Raw genomic sequence first — 23,577 nt, 5'->3', positions numbered from 1 at the left:
AATAATGTATCATTGATGGTTCCAAATAATATCTACATTTTCATGATCCATAATAGGGGTATGCAGCCCTGATTTTTCGAACCTATTTTTGCAACGTCCCGTACGACACATGAAAATGCAAAAGTTTTTCCTTCACTTTTATCTTTGATGATGCAATCTTACAATATCAGTTTTCTCTATCTTTGACCCATGGAAGATCGATTTATCCTATAAGGATCTAATTTCCTTCATTTTTCAATAATTCGTCCCTTATTTCACGAAGTGACGGATGAGCGCGCAACTTTTAAAAAGTTAGTTTTGAGTAAATCGCGTTCAAAGGTTTAGACCTCAATCTCAACGTCTTCCACGTATGCAGGGTGGATATATGTCATATCCTTGTATTGGGCATATTCTGGACAATATTCAAGACCAATCATTTGCATTTTACTTAAATATTTAAGAAGATAATGAGCTGTAAGCAGAACCATATTTTCGTGAAAAAAATATATTACGGTACGCGCTTAGATTTATTTTCACGAAGTGACGGATAGTGCTCCGCGCGCATAACCGTCACTTCGTGAAAATCCGAAATTCAAGGACGCGCTTCAATTTTGTTTTTACGAAGTGACGGGAAGAAGCTTCGCCTTAGTCCCACGTATAGCCTTGTCGATGCAATTCGATAAATAGGGTCTAGATATACATAATTTCTTTATTTGCTATTGTAAGAAAAATCAATTTCAAATGTCAGATCAATTAGGCCTACATTTACTTCTTTTAATAAAAAAAAATCACTTTAAATACTTTGATTTCATTTTTCAAGTAATAACAGGAAGACCAATTAACACACGTGTTATACTTATGCCTATTTCATTTCAATATTATCTTCATTTTTGAGAGATGAACTCTGATATAAGGAAAATTCCTAACAGGATATGAATAAAATGACTACAAGAGATACAACACATTTCGTCTTTGTAATTCTATGTTTGAGAAAGGACTATTAAGCACTGACTCCGTTGGAGTAGATAATGCGACATTACACATATTTGTCAGTTTACTAACCTCCCTACCCCCCTGAAAATATGAAATCCCAATTAAGTTTTTCTTAAATGTTGTTTATAATGTTAAAGGTATTCTCTGTTAAGGCCGAGTTAGCTATTCAAAATTATTCTTTGAGACTTAATTACCTCGAAAATGGTACAAAACTAAATGTGGAACTAACTTGTCAAAACGGCAACAAGAATTGTTAAATTATGACTGATTGTCACCCCCCCCCCCCCAACAACAAAAAATGAGAAGAATAAGAATTTGTCAAAATAAAGCGAGCAAATTTCGAGTACAACCACTCTTGCTCCCTTTCTTTCTCTCTCTACTCAAGTTTTCCCTTATCAAAATAGTCATGTATTCTCTCCTGAACATCATATTAAAATACCTTTATCATGCAAAATAAGAGTTATGACTTGTCATAAATCATTGAAAATACTAACTATATAAAATAAATTCTACAAAGTTAGCAATGTAAATAAATTTAGAAGAACTCTTTTAATTTTATAACATATGAAACCATAGCAGCAAGTGACAAATAGACAAGTAAAATATAACTTTTTTTCATGTCAATCATTATGATAATGGTTATGCTTAATAAATTCATTAAAATATCAATTCCATACAATGTTAACAATGGAAATATATTTTTGATTCAATAATATATCAGACCATAATCGCTAGTAACAAACACAACGACATTCATAATTATTATAAAGAATCTAATATTGCACTGTGAAATGCATAAGAAGTGAATTATCAGGTACACATTGACAGAATTTTGTCATTTTATATGCTTAACACAATCAGCAATCCTAGTCTGTGAATGCCACATTTTGAAATACAGAATTGCTAACTAGTACCAAATTCAATAAGTTACTCTACATTCAAAACATTCCAATGTCAAATGAATAAATTTTCCATCACAAGAATACTGGAATATAATCAATGCTAGTGGTGCAGGAAAGTTGTATTCTCTATGTCTATTTGTATTGACATACACATATTCAAGTAAAATGGTATATTTCTTTTCCATCAAAATAGAAGTAACATAATCACTATTACTTATTACATTCACTGCACTTTTTTTTTAAGAATGTCATAATTAAATCAGTCGACACAGTTGCCTTGAGAGTTATTTCATCTTTTTACACACTGTCAAGTACTAAAAAGTCTACTTGTGCTAAAAGATAATCTTTACCAAAGGAAACATGTAAACCTTTGAATAAACAATTACATGTATCAACTAATGAAACTCAAACATGGAAATATAATTTTAAATCAATTATTTAACTTCATATCAAACAGGATCATTTATTAACAAATTTATAATCAAAATCCCGAACGACAGCGTCAAAAGCAACAAAAAAATGCAGTAATAAAAATACGAATGACTAAGTAGATCTGTATTTTTTCCATCATTCTCAAGTTATTGGCTAAATACACTCATCAATACATTTTCCAATCAAACACTTGTTTTTTTAATAGCAAATTATGGCCCGGGTCCAAAAACAGAAAGATACAGTAAAATACACCTTAGTTCCAACTCTGAAAACTTTACAATAAATTGTCACGATTTTAGCAAGTAACATCTTTGAATTAGTGGGATCATGTAGAAATGAGTTAAATTCTTACTACAAATATACAGAAAAACATGTGCTGCAATCTATCTTTAACCTCAAGCTAATGTAAAATGTCTGCTAAAAATAATCATGTATTATTTCTTTCCTGAATATCATTCATTAGAAAATTCTAGAATAAAATGATGACACATCAACTGTAAAACTGCATAAACCAGGTGGGATGAAATTGAATGAGCTCTCAAACTATTGTACACAAAAAGGGATATCAAGCTGAAAATAAAAAACAAAAATAGCAGAAATCAGCTAAGAATTCTCACACCCCTGATAGACCAAAAAAAATTACCTCATGGAAGGGGGGGGGGGGTCTGTATTAACACATCTGGCTTTTGAAAATGAATTCATGAAAACTTAATATGATTTTCACCCTTACTAGTAATATATCCTGTAACAATCGAGTTTCACAATGCATGTCAGTCTAAATTGTATGGTTATGTTATTATAAGAAAGTATGAAGTATTAATACAATACATTTAAGCACAATAAAGCTAGTAACATTCTGTTTTACAAAAATGTAGACATATGCAGGATTTTTTTTTTTTAGATGGCACCAAGCAAAATGAAAACATGCCAAACAAAATGAATAAAGAAGGGTAATTCTTCTGCATCCATATGCGGACGATGTGTATTTATAAGCAATTTAAACATGTGGTAAGGATAGCAGATAAATGACTATTCTGAACTTTATATTTGACTGTATATATAAAACATATTTGAAGGAGTTCATAATTATATCACTGTAAGAGCACAGACTAGTTCAAGCAACATGGTTTCTTTATATAATACACTGCTCTAAAACTAAACTTATGTTGAAGTCAAAATCACAAGAAAGTTAAAACTGGCATCAGTTACCCAGCTGGAAACTAAAGAAAAAGTTAAGTGAGAGCCTTAAAAGGCCATGAGGCAGAGCCAATTCCTTCATACTTTTCACAAGTGTAGACAGAGTTTCATCATCAGAATCGCAGTCAGAGTTCTCAGAAGATGTTTCTAGTTTGGTTACTTCAACAATTCCAAACCAGGGCACACTGTTAAAATCCAGTCACTACCAATTCAACTGTCATGTCACCAAATCAGATCACATCTGCGGTGCTCAGGGAATTATCAATGACCCACCTGACAAGCATGTTGGCTCCTGGATCCAACCTAAGTATGTAGAATGAAATAATATACAAATCAACTGTTTGTTTTCAAAGTTTTTTGTCAATTCAATATCGAATTTGTAGAATTGATAGCAGACTCAATATTTTAAATTGCCCTTTCCAAACAAAACCTGCCCAGTCAGTATGGTACTACAAGATTATTAAGAATATATTTTATATACTCTATTTACCACTGATATTTACAGCAAATATTCCAATTAAATGTTTCCAATTTATAAGAAAGTTTCAGCTGAAAATATGATTACATGTCAAATTTCAATGCTCTAGGGCAGTACACAATGCACTTGTCAAAATAGAAATAATGTTCTTTTACAACTTAGAAATACACTTGTATCTGCTAAATGCTAACATATTCCCAAATTAATATTTTCTGGTTATTATAACTTTGAGTCAATATATTTTTATAACTTCATTATTTACTAGATTTGCAATTGAAATTAATTTTGGTAATGAGTGCAAATGAATGGATGGCTGATACTGACAGGATGTCATGTTGGATTATAACACTATGAAAATTCTCACCTGGAATTGTATTGTTAAATAGCAAGTGTACTGGTTCCAGGACTTCTCTCATTTGTTCTCTGAAACATTGCTTACTGTATATACTGCATCTGAAAAGAAATGAAAATATCTTCATCATGATTATGATCAGAACCGAGGTGCAGTTTATTTATGTAGATTCTTTCATTTTCTGTAAAATGTCATAGAGATAAGGGCGAGGGTGTGGCCACCAAACAACAAATTTTAAAGCTCTATCTACATTAGATGTAGACTGACTCTTGACTCGAGATGATTTATTTAAAACAGAAATCTCCAGTAATCCTCATTTTAACTAAGGACTCAACTTATTTGCACAAATGGGTTGGCCACTAACTTAACTGAATTAATTCATGATCTCAGCATTCTCACTGTCATTTATAGAAATCCCCCCCCTCCCCTGGGGAGGGGGTATCTTTCCATTACATATGTTTGAAAGTACTACTGAATTTAGATGATGAGTTAACTAACACTACAGTAAGGAAGACAATATAATCTATGTATTTATTTCAGATTTTTTTTGTGGAAATTTATTGCAAATACTAGGCACTTATGAAGACAAGTTAGAACATAACGAGTTAACATTGGACTCTTTTGGAGTCCAATGGCAATGCAATTCGTGTAAATTAATCTAGATCTAGGCCTAAACTAATGCCCCTGTAGATTTTTTAACCAAATCCTCAGCCTTCATTAAATCTATTTAGTCTTGATTAATGTTGGAAAAATATTCTTACCCTTTTAGTTTGACTAAACTTAACATTCAAGTTGAATTGAGGACAAAAAAATGACACGCAATACTCCATTCAATTTTCACTGACACGAAAATGAATATGTGGGGCAATGTATGGAAAGATTGGACGTTAATTTAAGGATTTTTGCGATCAGAGACGTTTAAAAGGGTTGAAATTACGCAAAATGACTTAAAGAGCTGCATTAAATTGATTTCCTTTCCTACATTTACAAAAAAACTCACCATTTCATGGTCTTCGGCTGTTCCAGACTTTGCCTTCCGTCACTTCGTGAAAAAACTCTTGAGTGATGAAGCGTATTCGTTTATTTTCACGAATTGACGGCTGCTTATCCGTCACTTCGTAAAAACAAGAAATCCTTAATCTGGGTATTTTCGTGTATGCACTGTTGTCATAGCAACGTAATTAGACATTTTTGTGATCTGAAACTTGTTGAGGTTCGAGATATGAATTAAAGATCTCCAAAAATGCAAAAAACTCAAAATTGAAAAAAATGCGATTTTTCTCGTATCCGTCACTTCGTGAAAACAGGGACGAATTGTCCTATTAAAAGTTGTCCCGTATACGACACACAATATATACTGCATTTCATTGCAAGATTTGGATTCAGAAAATATAAACAGTAGGCCTATTTTAATTTAAGCAATTGATTTGACATTATGTGAACTGATAAACGGTATTTTTTTAAATCTCCATAGAACATGAAATAGGTGATTCTAACCATTTTAATCGACTTCATGTAAGCCTATTCTTTTGTAAATCCCTTCAGCTAAACTGGTGATTTTCACAGGTCGTTGAGCATGAAAAGAAAACGTTTATAATTAATTCATCCTAGCATGGAAGATGATTTCCTCTTGCATACTATTGTGAAATTATTATAAGATGTAAAAAAAAAACGATTTCCATATTAATCACCTATTTGGACCTTCCTTGATGATCAGTATTTTTTTCTATATACATTATTAAAACTCCTTACTTTTCTCAATTTGTAAAAAAAATCTGGAAAATAAGACAAACCATATGATTTCATGAAATGCAGAAAAGTTTAAAAAAGTAAAATCGCATTTCTTTAGAAAAAAAAACATTTTGAGGAGTTACAAGTGACAGTTGTGACATCGTGTATATTCATTTATACGAAAAATCATAACATCTTAGCCCCATAATTTACACAAACACAGTTTCATTCTTTCATTGTTTAAAAAGTGTATTGAAAATCATCACTTAATTCACTAAAATTTAACTTAATTCACACAAAACCTCAATTCTTTAGCTCTTAAAAATGCTGTGAACCATTGTACATTTCACATCATGAAAAAATGACGATATATTGCTCCCAGTTGTATATATATAACGGATAAAATGAGGTTACTTAATTATATTGTCCCGAGTGACAACTTAAGGCTTTTCATTAAAAAGGAAGAATTTAGGGGCAATGCTCTTTTTCTGATTGATAAAAGTTCAGTTTTTACAGGCTGTCCAGTACAACACGCGCAAGTGTCTGTACAACACACAAGTGTCCCGTACGACACAGTATTTTGTTTATGATATAGTGATAGAAATATTCAGCCAATAGCGGTATCTAACACATAATAAATGCCTTTAGTTTGATAGGATCATCATTATTATCAGCCAAATAAAGTGATTGAAGAAGTCAAAGGGACATATAAAGTAAGAAAGTTTGGCTTCAATTTAGAGATGTCCGTACGACACATTTTGAGTGTCCCGTACGCCACAATGTTCTCGAAAATTTTAATTTGCTTTATTTATTCACGAATGTTTATTTTGCTTTTTTTCATATATGTGTTTGTTCTTGGGTAATTGAATATCAATTTGAGTTCAGTTTTTTTAATGAAAATTGTCTGTTCAACTCACAGACTTTAGACTACAAACTTGAGGTTTAAAAAAAGGCCACTTTTTTCTGCGCCCCGTACCACACATTGCTATTTTAAATCTGTATTATACAGGATGTGAATTAAGTCTTGGTCCATGCATGGTTTTCCTAACACTCTGGTAGTACTTGATTATCACCTTTAGTTACTGGAATATTTTTTGTATTTCTTGTCGAAAAACTGTCAAATGTTCTCTAAATGTCCCGTACGACATAAGGAATCACCCAAGGGTGGTAGGCCTGAAAAAACAGGGGTGTTACTACGGGGGGGGGGGGGGCATCTGCTGGCAAAAAAAAGCGGGCTTGGGGGAAAAAAGACAGGAGAGAAAGGAAGAGAAACGTAGTGGAGGAAGAAGACATTATTGTATATCATGTGATGTTATATGATTATATTAATTTTTCATAACTTTATGAAACATAATTTGCTTAGGGCCTATGTGTTCATCATTCCTGGTGCTCGCATTGTCTGTTTAATTAGATATATAATCCTGTTGTACCATGGATCCTAATATAGTTCTAGTAGGATCCATGGTTGTACGTTCTGAATCATCTCGTTTTAAAGTCAATATATACCCAATATATTTCCCTGCATTTCGCGTTTGTTTTATGCAGTGACATGCTTCTTTTTCATGACTACATAAAGAACAAGTCCACCCCAACAGAAAGTTGATTTGAATAAAAATAGAAAAATCCAACAAGCACAACACTGAAAATTTCATCAAAATCGGATGTAAATTAAGAAAGTTATGACATTTTTAAGTTTCGCTTAATTTCTCAAAATAGTTATACGCATATCCCGATCGATATGCAAATGAGGGAACTGATGACATCACTCACTCACTGTTACTTTTGTATTTTATTATATGAAACATTAAATTTTCTCCTCATTGTCCTGTGAAACAAAGATTTATTTCGCCCTGAACATGTAGAATGCCATTGTTTTACATTTTATGGTTCATTCAAGTTGGTCCTTATTGTCAAATCTGGAAAAAATGAAATATTGTATAATTCAAACAATAAAAAACAAAATAAATAGTGAGTGAGGGACATCATCTATTCTTTCATTTGCCTGTGATTAAATTGTGCATATAACTCTTTTGTGAAAAATAAGCGAAACTTTAAAATGTCATAGCTTTCTTATTTTACATCTGATTTAGATGAAAATTTTCAGCATTATGCTTGTCTGATTTTCCTTTATTGATTTAAATCAATTTTTTTGGAGGTGGACTTGACCTTTAAAGTGATTGCCCCCTTTTAAGGTCTGAATTTAAAACATTTCCAATACGTACTTACGTTCGCATTAGTGGATTGGTGAGATATGTTTGCTCTTCATAAATTCCTAAGATTAACAGTTCTTATAATGTCCCTTTTTATAGTCTGAATATCCAAAATTTTCAGCTGGGGCATCGCGCTCGCATCATTTGGTCAGTAAATTATGTATGGTCTTAGTGAACACCTACAAACATTTCTTAGAATAAACAAGGTTTGATTTTCAAAAATTTTCAGCTCGCGCTCGCAATATTTGATTGGTGAGATACGTATTATGTTTATGGTTACAATGACTTCAAAAAGTGCTTCATACGTTTAGGTGTAATTCTAACAAAATAAGCAAGCACTTGGCGCTAGCATTTGATAGCTATGGTGAAATACGTATGCTCTTCATGAATCCCTAAAAAATAGTCCTTAAATATATATACGAAAATTTCAGCTCGCGCTTCGCGCTCGCATTGTTTCTTAAGTGAAACAGGTGCGATTCATGATTACAATTTTTTTTGCTTATAACGTTCCTATTTTAGGTCTGCATATAAAAGATTTTCAGCTCGCGCTTTGCGCTCGGATTAGTTGATTAGTGAGATACATAATCGTTTAATGGCACAGTCCTTAAAATGTGTCTATTAGGTCAGTATACCTGGCAATTGATCGAGCGCTCTTCGCGCACCCATTCAATGACTCAAAATGTTTGCTGGTGCCCCCCACATGCCTTGACCCAGGGTACGCCACTGATATATGCTGAAAGTGGGCTGAACTCGGCGTCAGAGGCAGCTCGACTTATGTCTATATCCTGCACCTCCCTTTTATTAATTGCCGGATTGACGCCAGCTCGGAATGAGTTCACCTTTGTATGTGGTTTGAAGGCGCCTTCACGCCGGCTTCACTCGGTGGCAAGGCGGGCGGGCGGCGCAAGACCCGAAGATTTCCCGGTCATATGAAATAAGATATTTGTTGTGATTGTCAGGCACGGTTCTAGACTAAAAATTTTAAGAGGGCTTGAAAAATTTTCAACGCTGGTTCATTCAATACAATGGAAATGGCTACGTGGGAGAATACTGATCTGAACAAGCAGCTAGTCCCTCGTCCCTCAAAATGTTTCTAATATTATGCAATGGAGCTTATAGCGACCGAGAAAATAAGTCACATAGCCAAAATGCTTGAGAAAGTTTTTTTTTTATAACAATTTCACCTTCGTGTATAGCAGCCATCGATCAGGACCCAATCGGTGTTATATGTGGATGAGGGCACATGATTATATTTCACGATGAGGACAATTAAGAAGGGAGCTTGCGTTGTTACTTTTTCCATTAGCCAAGTAAACGAGCGAAACATTCCTTTTCAAGACTCTGGAGCGATATTTTCAAATATCAGAAAACTTTTTAAGTAAATAAATAAGCATCGGAAAGCACCATAAAACCAGTATACTTGACATTATATTATTAAAGGTCAAGTCCACCCCACAAAAATGTTGATTTGAATAAATAGACAAAAATCAAACTAGCAAAATGCTGAAAATTTCATCAAAATCGGATGTAAAATAAGAAAGTTATGACATTTTAAAGTTTCGCTTATTTTTCACAAAACAGTGATATGCACAACTCAAATGAGACAGTCTATGATGTCCCTCACTCACTATTTCTTTTGTTTTTTATTGTTTGAATTATACAATATTTCATTTTTTATAGATTTGACAATAAGGACCAACTCGACTGAATTATATAGTATTAAACAATGCCCATTCCACATGTTCAGGGAGGAATTAATCGTTGTTTCACTTGACAAGGAGGAGAAAAATAGGATATTCCCTATTTTATATAATAAAATACAAAAGAAATAGTGAGTGGATGACGTCATCAGTCTCCTCATTTGCATACCCAACAGGATGTGCATATAACTGTTTTGTGAAATTAAGCAAAACTTTAAAATGTCATAACTTTCTTATTTTACATCCGATTTTGATGAAATTTTCAGTGTTATGTTTGTTGGATTTTTCTCTTTTTATTCAAATCAACTTTTTGTTGGGGTGGACTTGTCCTTTAAACATCCAAAACAAAAAATTGTCATTTTTTACGATTTCATGCAAGTCATGTGCGAAAATTCTGTGTTAAAATTTGGCGCGCAGACCCCGCCGAAAACTTTGGATATTTTGTTTACCCCCCCCCCCCCCATCCGAAACATGGACCGACATCCCCGAATATATTATTTTTTAAGCTTTAGCCTCGGTCAGGGCGAATATAGCGACTGAACCATTTTCTTTAAAAAATATATCCTAAAGAATGACAAAAAATAAAAGCGATTTTCATAATCTAGAGTTAAAAACACATTACTATTTGATAATAAACTCTTAAATTCGTTAACTTGACTAAGAAACTTTTAATTTCTTATATTATTTGTGATATCCCGTAACCATCTCATGCAATTAAACTTTTTTTGAATAATAAATAAGATAAAAAAAATGTCTATATCCAAATTAATTGATCTGGAATTACCTTACTAACCAGTTACCTGAAATTATACTCATCTAATTTCTGATAACTTATGATAATTTTAAAATTATCTGCAAAAATCCAAAATCCTATCATCTTGCTGATTTTTTTTTTTTACATCACTGGTTTATTGACCCCTATGACCTTTGACATTCACCAAGTGACATAAAATCACATTCAACCATTTGCTGAATACTTCACAACCATTATGACCGTCTCATGAATTAGGTCCTTGATATTCTTGGTTATGGTGACATTTCAGTGAAGTTTTCAACATTATTTTGACCTCGACTATGTGACCTGAAACAAATGCAAGCTAATGAGTGATACTTGATTACACCATGGACCTAGTAGGTCCATGATTACACTTACGTCCAAGTTTCATTAACTATAGGTCCATACACTTCCTAAGTTATGAAGACAAAAACTTAACCTTGGTTAAAGGACAAGTCGACCCCAACAAAAAGTTGAAATGAAATATTGTATAATTCAAACCATAATAAACAAAAACAGTGAGTGAAGGACATCATCGACTGTCTCATTTGCATGTCACTGAATTGTGCATATCACTGTTTTGTGAAAAACAAGTGAAACTTTAAAATGTCATAACTTTATTTTACATCCGATTTTGATGAAATTTTCAGCGTAAATGCTATTTTGATTTTTCTCTAAATTTGTCCAAAATAATCAACATTTTTCTGGGGTGGACTTGACGACGCCGCCGCTGCCGTAGAAAAAACGGCGCCTGTCTCGTGCTACTATGCAGGCGAGACATACACTGGAATTACCACATGTACAATACAGTTAAGCAAAAGTTCCAGGTATAACATTGATTTTGGTATTCATTATGACATGTTTATGTAATTGATTTTCATGTTTGGTCGACTAAGACAGGAATTATTCTGTTGTGTACCATTCAGACATTTCCCCTCTATCATTCACTTTTCCATTCCATCTGGACCACATACTTGTGTTCTTCCATCATTCATTCTTCACTTATTCTTTACCTTTACATCTCTTTATCTTTCATAATTTCCTTCAGTCATTCAGATATTTCCTTTCTATATATCTCTTTTCTCTGTGTATCGTTCGTACTAACCACCCCATCATTCACACTATTTCCTTTTAATCACTCTTTCTTCCATATCTTCCTGCTCTTTGTGTATCTTTCTCTTTATCATTCACTTGCCGCACTTTGTAAACGTCAACTCGGGCTCGTAAGAGATTATTAAAAAAAGGGTCAGGAAAGCTGGCCCACCTATATATAAAGAAAGGGGGGGGGGGGAAGAAAGAAAAAGGGGATATCCCCATTCTTTATGGTAAGGTTCTTTCAAACAGACTCGATCACCACAATACCTGATAATATACCAGAAATTGTTCAGGCCTCAGAATACCAGATCATGTACAATAATTCAAAATCTTTAGCTCAGCCAAACAAACCAAGTGACAAGCTTCCTCTGGAACTTGCTCGATGGGAAAGTTCTCAAAACTAAGTGAACACCAATAAATTTGGAAAATCTCAGCAAAAGTTCTTATGATTTTGATGAGTATCTAGATACGATTTTTGCATGTATTTTTTTTCTGGAATATTACAATAAATTTTCTTTTACACTGCCAAAATAACCTGGCATTTTCTGATCCGTTAGGAGAATACCCATTTTCTAGAACTTCAAGTCTGTCTGGACCTACTGTATATCTTTCATTTCTTTGTCTACCATTTTCACACTGGCAATTATTAATTCTTAACCCTAAAGTGACCGGGGGGGTTGAATCACCCCCCCCCCTCAACATTTTCTGCGATTATTTCACCGTGCAAATTTTTTTTTACCGCGCCACTCAGAGAGTTTATACTTTCAAGTCTCGCGCATCTTTTAAGACCAAATTTGCGACGCCCGGGTACGCGGTTCCGAAATTAAGCAACATTTCGTAAGTGCATGTCAGACCAAAATTGTTCCAAAACGTGATTTTGTGTACAAAGTCAATGCAAATTGAGTTTTCTCATCTTATTCATAAAGATACGATTATTTTTGCTTTAAACAGCTGAAATCAATTGATTTTAGCATAAATATGCTTCAAAAAGTTTGTGCAATAAATCTGGTGTAAAAAACAAAGAAAAACAAAGAAATACATAAGAAATTCATAAAACAATAAAATACATAAGAAATTGATTTCCAAACTGAAGTTTTTTTCAATTGCGATTGTTAAGAATGCTACAAAGAATATTTTTACCAAAAATTAGCATTCTAGGAGCTTTATTTAGTGAATTAGAGCAAAAAGTATGATTTATGCATAAATTAGCATAATTAATTCATATAAAATAAAATCTTAATATTCTGGAAAATTTTACCATACAGCCTTGTAGATTACCTCCCACACTACCAGCGTGCAAATTTTTGCGGCGCTCGCACGACCGGCGGCCGAGATCTCAGGGGGGGGGGGGGGGGTTGAATCAACCCCCGGCCACAGAACAGCCAAAAAAGCCCGGCCTAGTTAGGGTTAACCCTGTAACAAGTATCAGAACATTATGAACACACACACCCACATCCACACACACATAATGATTTGATGCAAAAATGATGGAGTTAAAGTTTAATTTTACTATTCCTCTTGCTAATGGTACATACAAAATCAATTAAAGATAATAAACATCGAAAAGTGGAATAACAGGGAAATCTCTTGGTCATTTTATCATGAATACATGTACATTATGTACACATTTTCTTCACCATTAATTAACTTAAAAAGAAAAACCAAAGACATGTAGATTAATAAGGCTCCTAATTTTCAATCGATTCTGTTACATCTTTAAATACGATTTAAATACTGCATAACACATTAGCCATTTCTTATGAACACTTTACTCATCTTGCTGGACAAAATGAAGGACATATCATGTATTGTTGTTTTTAATGCATCAACATTAGGAAACCACTGTTGGTTATGGGAACGCTTATGACATTGTAAATACAATAACCCAACATTTCTCCGGCTGCAACAAAAAAAGCATTTCAAATAGGTTTCTAAAACAGAGCAATTTTGTATGAATGAACGATATAAAAATCCTAAATATGAATATATATAACCACAACCCTAATCACCAAAACTCCTTTTGCCGATTTCATTTTCTTATTGGAACTTTTCAACTTAAACTTGAAGAAAAGGAAATTCTGTGATGTTTCTATTTAAAAAAAAGTATTTTGATATGTATACCATAAAATAAAGAATTAATATATTAGAAGTGAAAAGATCAAAGCTTTGTAAATATCATGATGAATTATCAAACATAGAAATAGTTCATATGTCAATCATTCTTTAAACAAAAGATATATTTACATAACTACACCCTACCGTCTCCTTACAGGTAAAGACTAAAACCAACATCAACTTTCCAGGAATGATCATAATTCTCTCAGATTCCTCAAGTCATTATCATATGAAAACCTTTTTTCAATAATGCAGTGCTAGGATTCATGATTAGTTCAAATTCTTTTGACACCCCCTAACTGTAAGAAAACCAGACAAAGACCAGCCCAATTGATCATCAGTGGTTGGTAGCATAATGAGGCATTTATTTCTAGATAAAATAGCTCAATTGTAATGGGGAAAAAATGCTTATAAGTTTTATGAAACACTTTTGAAGTACTGCAACAACCTTCATGGGTTTACATATATATATAAAAAAGCAGTCCCCCAAAACTTCATACAACTGTCCACTCCACAACTTCAATGTCTCCAAGTTTCATAAAACCATCCTCTCATACAATAAGCAATAGAGCTTTTGCTCTTAAGCTGGAGGAAAACAATAAAAATCCATGGCAGACATGATTGAATACCTCCAAACTAGTCAATTTACTGTACACACATGAGCACATACTTGATTGCCTAATAGGGCTCTGTTCCTTTCTGTTTCCAGAAATGACAGTATTTCAACTGAATGATGTGAACTTGATGATAAAATGCATTTATTTTTGCATGGATTCTCATTGTGACCTGAGCTATGTCATGAACAATTCTCTAAGTTACCATCCTGTAACGAAAACTCTTGACTGTCTCTACCCCCCCCCCCCCCCACCAAGAATACAGAAATTGTGATTGTACATGTAACATGGATGTGTTCCATTGAAAATTAATTCAAAACCTGGCATCAACACAAAGGGTGATTTCAAGTTCAGTGTCTAAACACCACATGTGAGGTTATATAATGATCCTAATCACATCATTGATATCTCAACACCCAGTGAGATACTTCCTAGCAACAGCTTCATATGGCGCTGGGCTGAAGTAAACCAAAAGGTCAAAATCTAACCTGAAGTCACCTATTGACATGGTTGATTCTCCGGCCCCAATAAAGTATCTCTTCAATCACGAATATGTCAAATGTAATGATATAAAACAGAAAAATAGTGGCACCAATTCTCCATGTTTCTGCAGAGCGGCTACATAGCCATTGCAGGGCAGGTGCTTTATGATAAACCTTGTACAAGTCATAAAGAAATTGCTGAATTTTCTAAGGAGATAGCAAATGTTACACTTTTGAAATTGGTCCTTAACCTCTATACAAGTTATAATAATAGTAAACAGAGCTACTCCTCACTAATTATTACTAAGGGCCATTTGTAGATGAACAGATAGTTCTATTCATAATCACACCATATTCATTTTGTATGCAGTAGTGCACATACGCCTTTCTATTAGATGTTCTGGAATTGAAATTAAAAAAATAATTAACCCTCTTTGCTTTTGAGATTAGGCTGGAATCAGTTCTAGGGCCTGTGTATTTACTTGCCTTCCAATTCCTTCAGTACGCCCTCAAACGTCAATTCATCTGGGTCAGTACCAGGAATTATATGTGCACTCACAGAACAATCTTTCCTAAGTGTTTCTACACTGGATGCAAAGACCATCTTCTTGCCAACTTGCAGTGTGTCTGGACACCTGAAAAAGCACAATGACATGCAAATAATACACAGTTAAGTACATGTGAGAGAAACCTGAACAAAGGTAAATTACTGTTATGTCAATATCTCCTGCAAAGCTAAATTGGGAAACTGATTTATGCAAGAATAAACAATCTAAAAATGTGTGGAAATCTTTCATTTCTTAAAAAATGCATGATGGCTAAATTCTCAGGAATGAAAGTCTACTTGAATATTGAATTTTAATCAGGGCTTAACTTCAGTTTTTTCTTTGGTTGCCAGTCAGGCAACATATATGATTTTTAGTTTGCCAAGTTGACTGTTAGGTTGCTATAGGTAGTCACAGTGATTGTTGTTCACATAACTTATGAACAAGCTGAGTGTGCCTTCCAGCATGCTGGGTGGCCCACAAAAATACTACTCTCAGCACACTTTCTCCAGAATTCTCAAGGATTGCCTTGTATAACAAGAAAGGCAACTTACCATTTGAATGCGGCGATCTTGTAAGATTTAGCCTCCACAAGTGGTTTTACTACACTGAAATCATAGAATGCTAAGCAAGCACGTGCATCTGTGAAGTAAGTCTCGCGGAATTCTTCAAAATTTGGTTTGACCTGATCATGGTCCATAAGATCATGGGTTTTACCAACAAGTCTGCTGCTTTTTGCCTTGTCTGTTATATCTTTCCAGTCCTACAATACATGAAGGAGTAAAAATATTAATTTCAACACAGCCCTCTGGTCCTAATTCACTTGGCAAGGGTGTTGTTGCACTAGGAATATTTAAGTCTGACTAAAAACTAGCACTTCAATGATGTGGAGCTCATCTGGAATCTTGCAACGAAATTTAACACAATTTTTTATTTCAGTCCAGTTGACACTGTAGTGAATAATATTGTTGACATAAATTGAGGAAACAGAATTGAAATTGATGAAGAAATTATAAAAAGAAGCATTTTTTTGTGATTTATGAATACATTTCATATAAATTAGCATTAATAATTTTCTGGTCAAAATTTCTTAATTCTGAGTAGAACCTTGGTTAACCTCATGTAGCTCTCAGATGGAAAAAAAAATCAAAATCAGTCAACAAATAAGAAGCATATTTTGTGAGTTTTCAAAATTCTGCATAGAAGTTTTGAATACCCCACCTAGTGCTATAATATAAAGCAAACAGAAATGAAATTACGAAGAAGCATTTTGAAATTGTGGACGGACAACAGACGACGGACTGGATGAGCTAAAAATCACACTTAAATTCTCAGATGCAAGTGGTACATGCACATGTATATAGTGCAGAATCACATTGGTTAGATCTTGCATGGTACTACACAATCATCAATGAGGTAAAGTGCGATTGATACTGTGTGTGATAAGCTTGACCAAGTCACACTTTAACGCTTTCCAAAACATCCCCCAGGTAAGGTTTTTTTTTAAATTCTTTATAAATCTGAAGATCACAAATGCTAAAATATCATGATTTCAGGCTTGTTATAAAAGTTGGGTGAGTTACATGTACATGTAATTTTCAGGTAAATTCCTAAAGCTAGCCATATTATTCTTATGGTGTCTTTGAAAGAAAAAGGCCAACAAAGAATAAAGTATTCTAATTCCTATGGTGTCTCTTCTTTCATCCACATCATGGGAAAGGATGCAGTTTCATGCAAGAGAGTAATATAGTTTATAGCTAGGGGAAAAAGAGAAATAAGCAATCCAGAGTGAATTAAATGAATAATATATTAAGTGTATTGTAAAGTGATTGAATGTAATTAAAAGTACTTCAAAGTAATTGACATTACTTGAAGTCAATTACAATTAATTTCCTTTCAAAATTTTAATTAAAATTACTAAGAAATGTAATTAATTACATAATTTTAATTAATTATCTTGAAATTGAACCCAACCCTGTTTCATTCAGGCCAAAACTGACCACACAACCAACTTAAAGTGACCTGGGTACTAAGGTGTACATGAATGCCCCTGAAAAGGGAGTACTTACATATGTAGTATTACCCTTTTTTCCCTTTTGAGCACCCTGCAGAAGAAAAGAAAGAAAAAACACAAAATCCCTTAATTCAAAATAGATAACTTGAACAATGCTTCTTGATCTAATACATTTACATTAAAAGTAAATCATCAATGAACATAAAAAAACACAAAAAAACAAATGAAACATCAGTGGCATTATTGCCTGCATTATACTATATCATGCTAGGAGTTGACTTTTGAACAATTTTCCCATTACTTTTGTATATGTTTCACTTAAACTGCCGTTGTTTCATCACTTCTATCAGTAGATCATGTAATCTTTCTATAGGAGGGCATGTAATACAGATTTTTAAAGAATACATTATGGATAAAGAGTTTGTATCACCATTCAAAAGAGCAAAAAGAGACATTTTGTGGTATTTTTAAGTCCATCACAGGGAAAGTTGTTCATATGTGAAATCACACAAGTGGAACGCCTCTGACAGTCTCACCTGCATTAAGCGATTTAATATAGCAGCAGTACTGACTTTGAAAACAGCTATTGAATAAATTGATCACACTCATATGATAATAAAATAATATGTCAATTGACCCAGCATGACTTTTGACCATGATCATGTGACCCATTATGTCTATGTTTCATAAACTACATGTGTACATGTAGATCCATAAACTTATGAGTTTATAAAGTTATGATGCCAGTTCAACAAATACCCCCAACACGGCCAAAGTTTATTGACCTTAAATCTTGGTCATGTGACCAGAAATTCAGGCACGATCTTCAGTGATACACTATTACCCATATGTCTAAGTTTCATGAACTAGGTCCATATACTTTTTAAGTTATGACATTTCAAAAACTTTACCTTGGTTAAGATTTCAATATCGATTCCCTCAACATGGTCCAAGTTCATTGACCCTAAATGACCTTTGACCTTGGTCATGTGACCCGAGTCTCAGGCAGGATGTTCAGTAATACTTGATTACCCTATGTCCAAGTTTCATGAACTAGCTCCATATAATTTATAAGTTATGATGACATTTCAAAAACTTAACCTTGGTTAAGATTTCAATGTTGACGACACCGGCGCCACCGCCGTCAGAAAAGCGGCACCGATAGTGAATGAATTTTCAGATCTAAAGTTACAAAAAAAGTGAAATTCATGCTACTTTTTTTACAATTTCTAACTGTTCTTTACAGGGATATATTTATGTACAAAATACATGTCAGCATTGGGGCTTTGAGGAGCATATTTTTGCACGTTTTGCACTATTTTTTGCTTCTCTGTAATGTTTTGGAAGTGTTTGATACATCTTCTGATCACGAATTTAACAACCTGTGAAAATGTTGGGACCCCCACAATTCCCCAAAATATTAGCTAATATAAAGTACTTCATTACCCTTGTGTTTAAGCTTCATGAACTAGGTCCATATACTTTCTAAGTTATGATAATATATTTCAAAAACTTAACCTTAAGATTTCAATGTTGACACCGCCGTCAGAAAAGCAGCACCTAATATCGCTCTGTTATGCAGGCGAGACAAAATCAATATGGTTTTCTATGAAAATTGCATCAAATATTAACACCAATGCCTACAGAGAACCTGCCGATTCTATTGCATATGCTAGTATGAAAATTATGTACATATACTTACTTCATTTGCTACTAATTCAATAACTAAGAACTGGTCTTCTTTCTTTTGAAATCCCTTGGCATGCTCAAGAATAGTGAAATCAGCTTTCATTCCAGAGGACTGCAATTAAAACATACATTCAATACCAATCAGTCATTTTCAATATAATTCTAAAAAATAAAAAATTAACCCAAACTGATGAAAACTAGTTTATTTTTTTTTTTTTTTACAACATCAATACGCCATGTGGGAGGACTTAAAACCTCTTAGTTAGGTCATGCATTTAATAAAATGTCTTTCTTCAAATTGACCTGATTCTTTAAAGGGGATATCCAACCGAAATAAAAACTTTTTTTTAGAGGAAAAAGACAAATCAGAAAAGTTGATAGATGAAAATTTTAACAATATCGGATGAACAATAAGAAAGTTAAGAATTTTTACAAGTTGTAAAAATTGGTAATCACTATACCTATGGAGACTTCAAATTGACCACATAGTGATGTCACAGTGAAGAAAGACAAGGACTACACTTCCATGTACTCCAATACATAAAATGGCTAAAATGTTAGTTTTTCAAAAGATTTACTTCAAATAGTATTTTTCTTTCACGACATATACCATTGGTTGCGTTTACGCACAACTTTTTTACCCTAGAATCATGATTTAAAACCCTAAAATGGCCGGGGGGGGGTTGAATCAACCCCCCCCTCAACATTTTCTGCGATCATTCCGCCGCGTGAAATGTTTTGACCGCGCCACTCGCAGAGTATATACTTTTAAGTCTCGCGCATCTTTTGAGACCAAATTTACGACACCCGGGTACGCGGTTCCGAAATTACGCAACATTTCGTAAGTGCATGTCAGACCAAAAATTGTTCCAAAACGTGATTTTGTGTACAAAGTCAATGCAAATTGAGTTTTCTCATCTTATTCATAAAGATATGATTATTTTTACTTTAAACAGCTGAAATCAATTGATTTTAGCATAATTATGCTTCAAAAAGGTTGTGCAATAAATCTGGTGAAAAAAACAAAGAAAAACAAAAGGTTGAAAAACAAAGAAATACATAAGAAATTCATAAAACAATAAAATACATAAGAAAATGATTTCCAAACCAAAGTTTTTTTTAATTGCGGTTGTTAAGAATGCTACAAAGAATATTTTTACCAAAAATTAGCATTCTAGGAGCTTTATTTAGTGAATTAGAGCAAAAAGTATGATTTATGCATAAATTAGCATAATTAATTCATATAAAATAAAATCTCATTATTTTTGAAAATTTTACCATACAGCCTTGTAGATTACATCGCACACTACCAGTGTGCAAATTTTTGCGGCGCTCGCGTGATCGGCGGCCGAGATCTCAGGGGGGGGTTGAATCAACCCCCCCCCCCCGGCCACAGAACAGCCAAAAAAGCCCGGCCTAGTTAGGGTTAAATCACGATTCAAGACAATTCTGCAGAATCACAATTGGATTTAGTCACAAGTAAAAGTAATCATGTTTCAAATCACAAACATGAAACATGGAAAAAGGGGCATTTGGAAAGACGTTTCTGCAGAATCACGTTCGAAAGAGGTTGAATAAACGTACACTGTAACTGTCACTGTGATTTGAAACATGATTCTATGACGTCATTGTGTCGGCCTACTTCCGTGTTCATGGCATATCATATGCTGCCATTGGTATTCTTCGCTCTCGTTTCACACAGTAGCCGTGCACATGTATTGAAAAATAATGTTGTCTATCATTTGCAATTACTAGTAAACCCACTTGACCTAAACTGTAAACCCACAGTTGACCTATAATTCGGGGGTCAAACTGCACACTACGATGTGCACTGGCTAGGACTGAAGTGAGGAAGAAACGGCGTTGGAGAGAGGGTCGACTAAATGCAGATTCTGCAGTTAACGTGATTTGTGTTCGTGTTTTGAATGATTCTGGCTTAGGTAGCATAAATGCAGCCAATACCGTGTGAGTAAAAAAAAACTCGACACCTCACAAATCACCAATTTAAGAAAAAAATATGTGATGAATGCCTATTACCATATTTATGTGGTATGTGTTAACGCTTGGATGATCAGGAGGTACATGTATGACTGCAATGAAGGAATTCAGATGGCATAATCCTACAAGAGTTCCATTAAAATCCAGTTTTAAATACTTTTTCAGTAATTTACATTAAAATTGTTCAATAAATACTCTCAAGTATCGATTCTCATTTCTCAATTTAATTTCACTGAAATTGATTTGTAAATATGTTTACTAACTCATGTACTGTAGGATTATGACATCATTTGAATCTGGGGTTCATGCATTGCATTCATGCCCGACTTTGGCGAAAATCAAAATTTGCATCACTGCAAAGAATATCTCTGGATCATCCAAGCGTTGCCGCTAACACATATGGTATCAATCTTTTTTTTTCTTAAATTGGGTATTTGTCAGCTGTTAAGTTTTTTTTTACTCACATGGTACACTACCTGGGTTATATCAAGATTACTGCCTCAGGGTAATGGGTACTTAGGAGAAAACCACAAATCCCTGATAATTAAGAATATGGCCTATGGGAAATTTGTATTTGCCCCTGCCCCCTTGCCATAATTTACTTTACCCAGTTGCCAATTTAAAATCTAGTCTTAGGGATCTTAAATTTCAAGCAGCCATAACTTTCTCATTACTTGTCCGATTTCTGTCACTCTTTCACTGTTTTAATTTTTACTTTTCCAACACAACATTTTATGACCAAGACTGGATTTCCCCTTTAGAAACCTTCACAACTGATCCCCGATCAAAGCGACTACAATCCAAATTTGGTTGAAAAATGATTTATGGTTGCAAAGTTATCTGTCATAATGTTTGTGACAGATGGCAACGGACACCTCCAGTGGGCAAGACAAAATGCAAGTGCCATGATTCTCTCCCTAGCGTTTCTTCAAAATGTTTTTTTATGCATCCCCCCACTAAAAGAAAATATATGCATATGGCCATGATGTATCGCATTCACAATTAATTTCGTTTGCCAGGATGTTACATGTACACAATAGATTATAATTAAGGACCCCACTTGCAATAAGAATAAAGTCATGCAAAATAAAAAACTTTCACTACAATTTCACAAAAACATTATTTCCCAGATTAATGACTGTAGCATGAATATTACAAAGGTGTCATTTACAAAAATATATATATGAAAGGAAATAGTCAACTCACCATGATGGAATTCGGGGGTTGTTGTTACTGGTTTCTGTGTGAGAAACAAAATGACAGAGAAATAAATTACAACATAGTCGATCTACATGCAGGCCTAACTTAGCCGGTCTAGATCTACATATTACAAAAATATAGATTTAAGACTTAGATCTATAGAGGACTCTGTGATAATATAATTTTATGATTTTGATATTATGGCAATATCAAAATCATAAAAATATACCATCACGGAGTCCTCTTTATCTTTGCTGCTTGCTTCCCAGTTTAACCTGGCTTGGAAAAATGCTCCAAGCAAAATTCAAATTTCTAATTTCATCTGGAGAGCACACCATTAATACCAATTTATCACTAGCCACACACGCCTGCAACAATTTGGCTTAACTTGGTCTATATCTCGCTTGTGCATGGAGTTTGACTGCAGTAGAAGAGGAAGTGCCAGTATGAGTATTGTCCGTACGGTACACGGAGGAGCAGAGCGTGCCCGACGTTAGGTCACAGGTGGTAGTAAATAATGGTGGAAGGCCGTACGGTACGCATACCATACCCGAATCGAGTGCAGTGCCGTGGTGAACGTCAGGAGAGATCAAATCACTCCCGCTAAGAATACGGCTATTTTCAAGTCAAATTTGTACGATTATAAATTAGACATGGTAGATGCACTCTCTGATTATTATACATAGGCAACTTTTTTTTCTATTTATAAGATACATTATAATTCATACAAATTGACATTCTTACCGAGAACTACCGGAAATGCTAAAAGAAAGACCGTTCAGGCGCGCGCGCGCGGGCTCTAGTTAGCTAGCTGTATATTTCATATGCTTTCATCGCATGTGCATGCAGCATGCTGCGCGCGCGCGCCCACCCTGAATGTGTCGCGGGCACATTTATCTTGCTGCTTGCAAATACGTATGCGCGCCCGCCCTAGTAGACGCGGGAGTAGACGACTTGTGGACATGGATAAAAACATTTTTTTTCATCTGAATTTGTACATATTACGAAACATATTATGTATTAGGACAAAAAATAAATAGGGTATGCTCAGATAGATCAAACCAAAATAGATCCCA

The 23,577-nt window shown here is 34.1% G+C and overlaps 1 protein-coding gene and 1 long non-coding RNA gene across 7 annotated transcripts; both read right to left on the bottom strand.

Moving 5' to 3' along the window:
• Window positions 1-1,504: 1,504 nt before the first annotated feature.
• Window positions 1,505-5,451, bottom strand: LOC135154721 (uncharacterized). The gene is made up of 3 exons (XR_010294093.1): window positions 5,334-5,451; window positions 4,346-4,434; window positions 1,505-3,806 (listed from the first exon to the last, which is right to left on the bottom strand). It is a non-coding gene; the product is annotated as an uncharacterized LOC135154721 (long non-coding RNA).
• A 7,878-nt stretch (window positions 5,452-13,329) lies between these two features.
• Window positions 13,330-23,381, bottom strand: LOC129264895 (uncharacterized). 6 transcript variants are annotated; one of them, XM_054902855.2, is made up of 6 exons: window positions 23,246-23,381; window positions 22,508-22,541; window positions 19,317-19,415; window positions 17,670-17,705; window positions 16,155-16,363; window positions 13,330-15,690 (listed from the first exon to the last, which is right to left on the bottom strand). In XM_054902855.2, the coding sequence occupies exons 2-6, from the start codon at window positions 22,508-22,510 to the stop codon at window positions 15,534-15,536; spliced, it is 504 nt and encodes a 167-aa protein (XP_054758830.1). In that variant the 5' UTR covers window positions 22,511-22,541; window positions 23,246-23,381; the 3' UTR covers window positions 13,330-15,533. The 6 variants fall into 6 exon arrangements, with proteins under 6 accessions (XP_054758830.1, XP_063958105.1, XP_063958106.1 ...); XM_064102035.1 differs by lacking the exon at window positions 23,246-23,381 and adding an exon at window positions 23,052-23,225; XM_064102036.1 differs by lacking the exon at window positions 23,246-23,381 and adding an exon at window positions 22,965-23,103.
• Between the last annotated feature and the right edge of the window lie 196 nt (window positions 23,382-23,577).

This window comes from Lytechinus pictus, chromosome 7 (genome assembly GCF_037042905.1).
Source record: "Lytechinus pictus isolate F3 Inbred chromosome 7, Lp3.0, whole genome shotgun sequence".
Lineage (NCBI taxonomy): Eukaryota > Metazoa > Echinodermata > Echinoidea > Temnopleuroida > Toxopneustidae > Lytechinus > Lytechinus pictus.
This window is presented reverse-complemented; position numbering and strand designations above follow the sequence as displayed.

Excerpts from the sequence above, each read along its gene's own strand:
- LOC129264895 (XM_054902855.2), bottom strand. Across the intron at positions 17,706-19,316 it reads TTGAATTAGTAGCAAATGAA|GGTGCTCAAAAGGGAAAAAA; the intron begins GTAAGTATATGT and ends TTTCTTCTGCAG. Across the intron at positions 16,364-17,669 it reads AAAAGGGTAATACTACATAT|GACTGGAAAGATATAACAGA; the intron begins GTAAGTACTCCC and ends CATGTATTGTAG.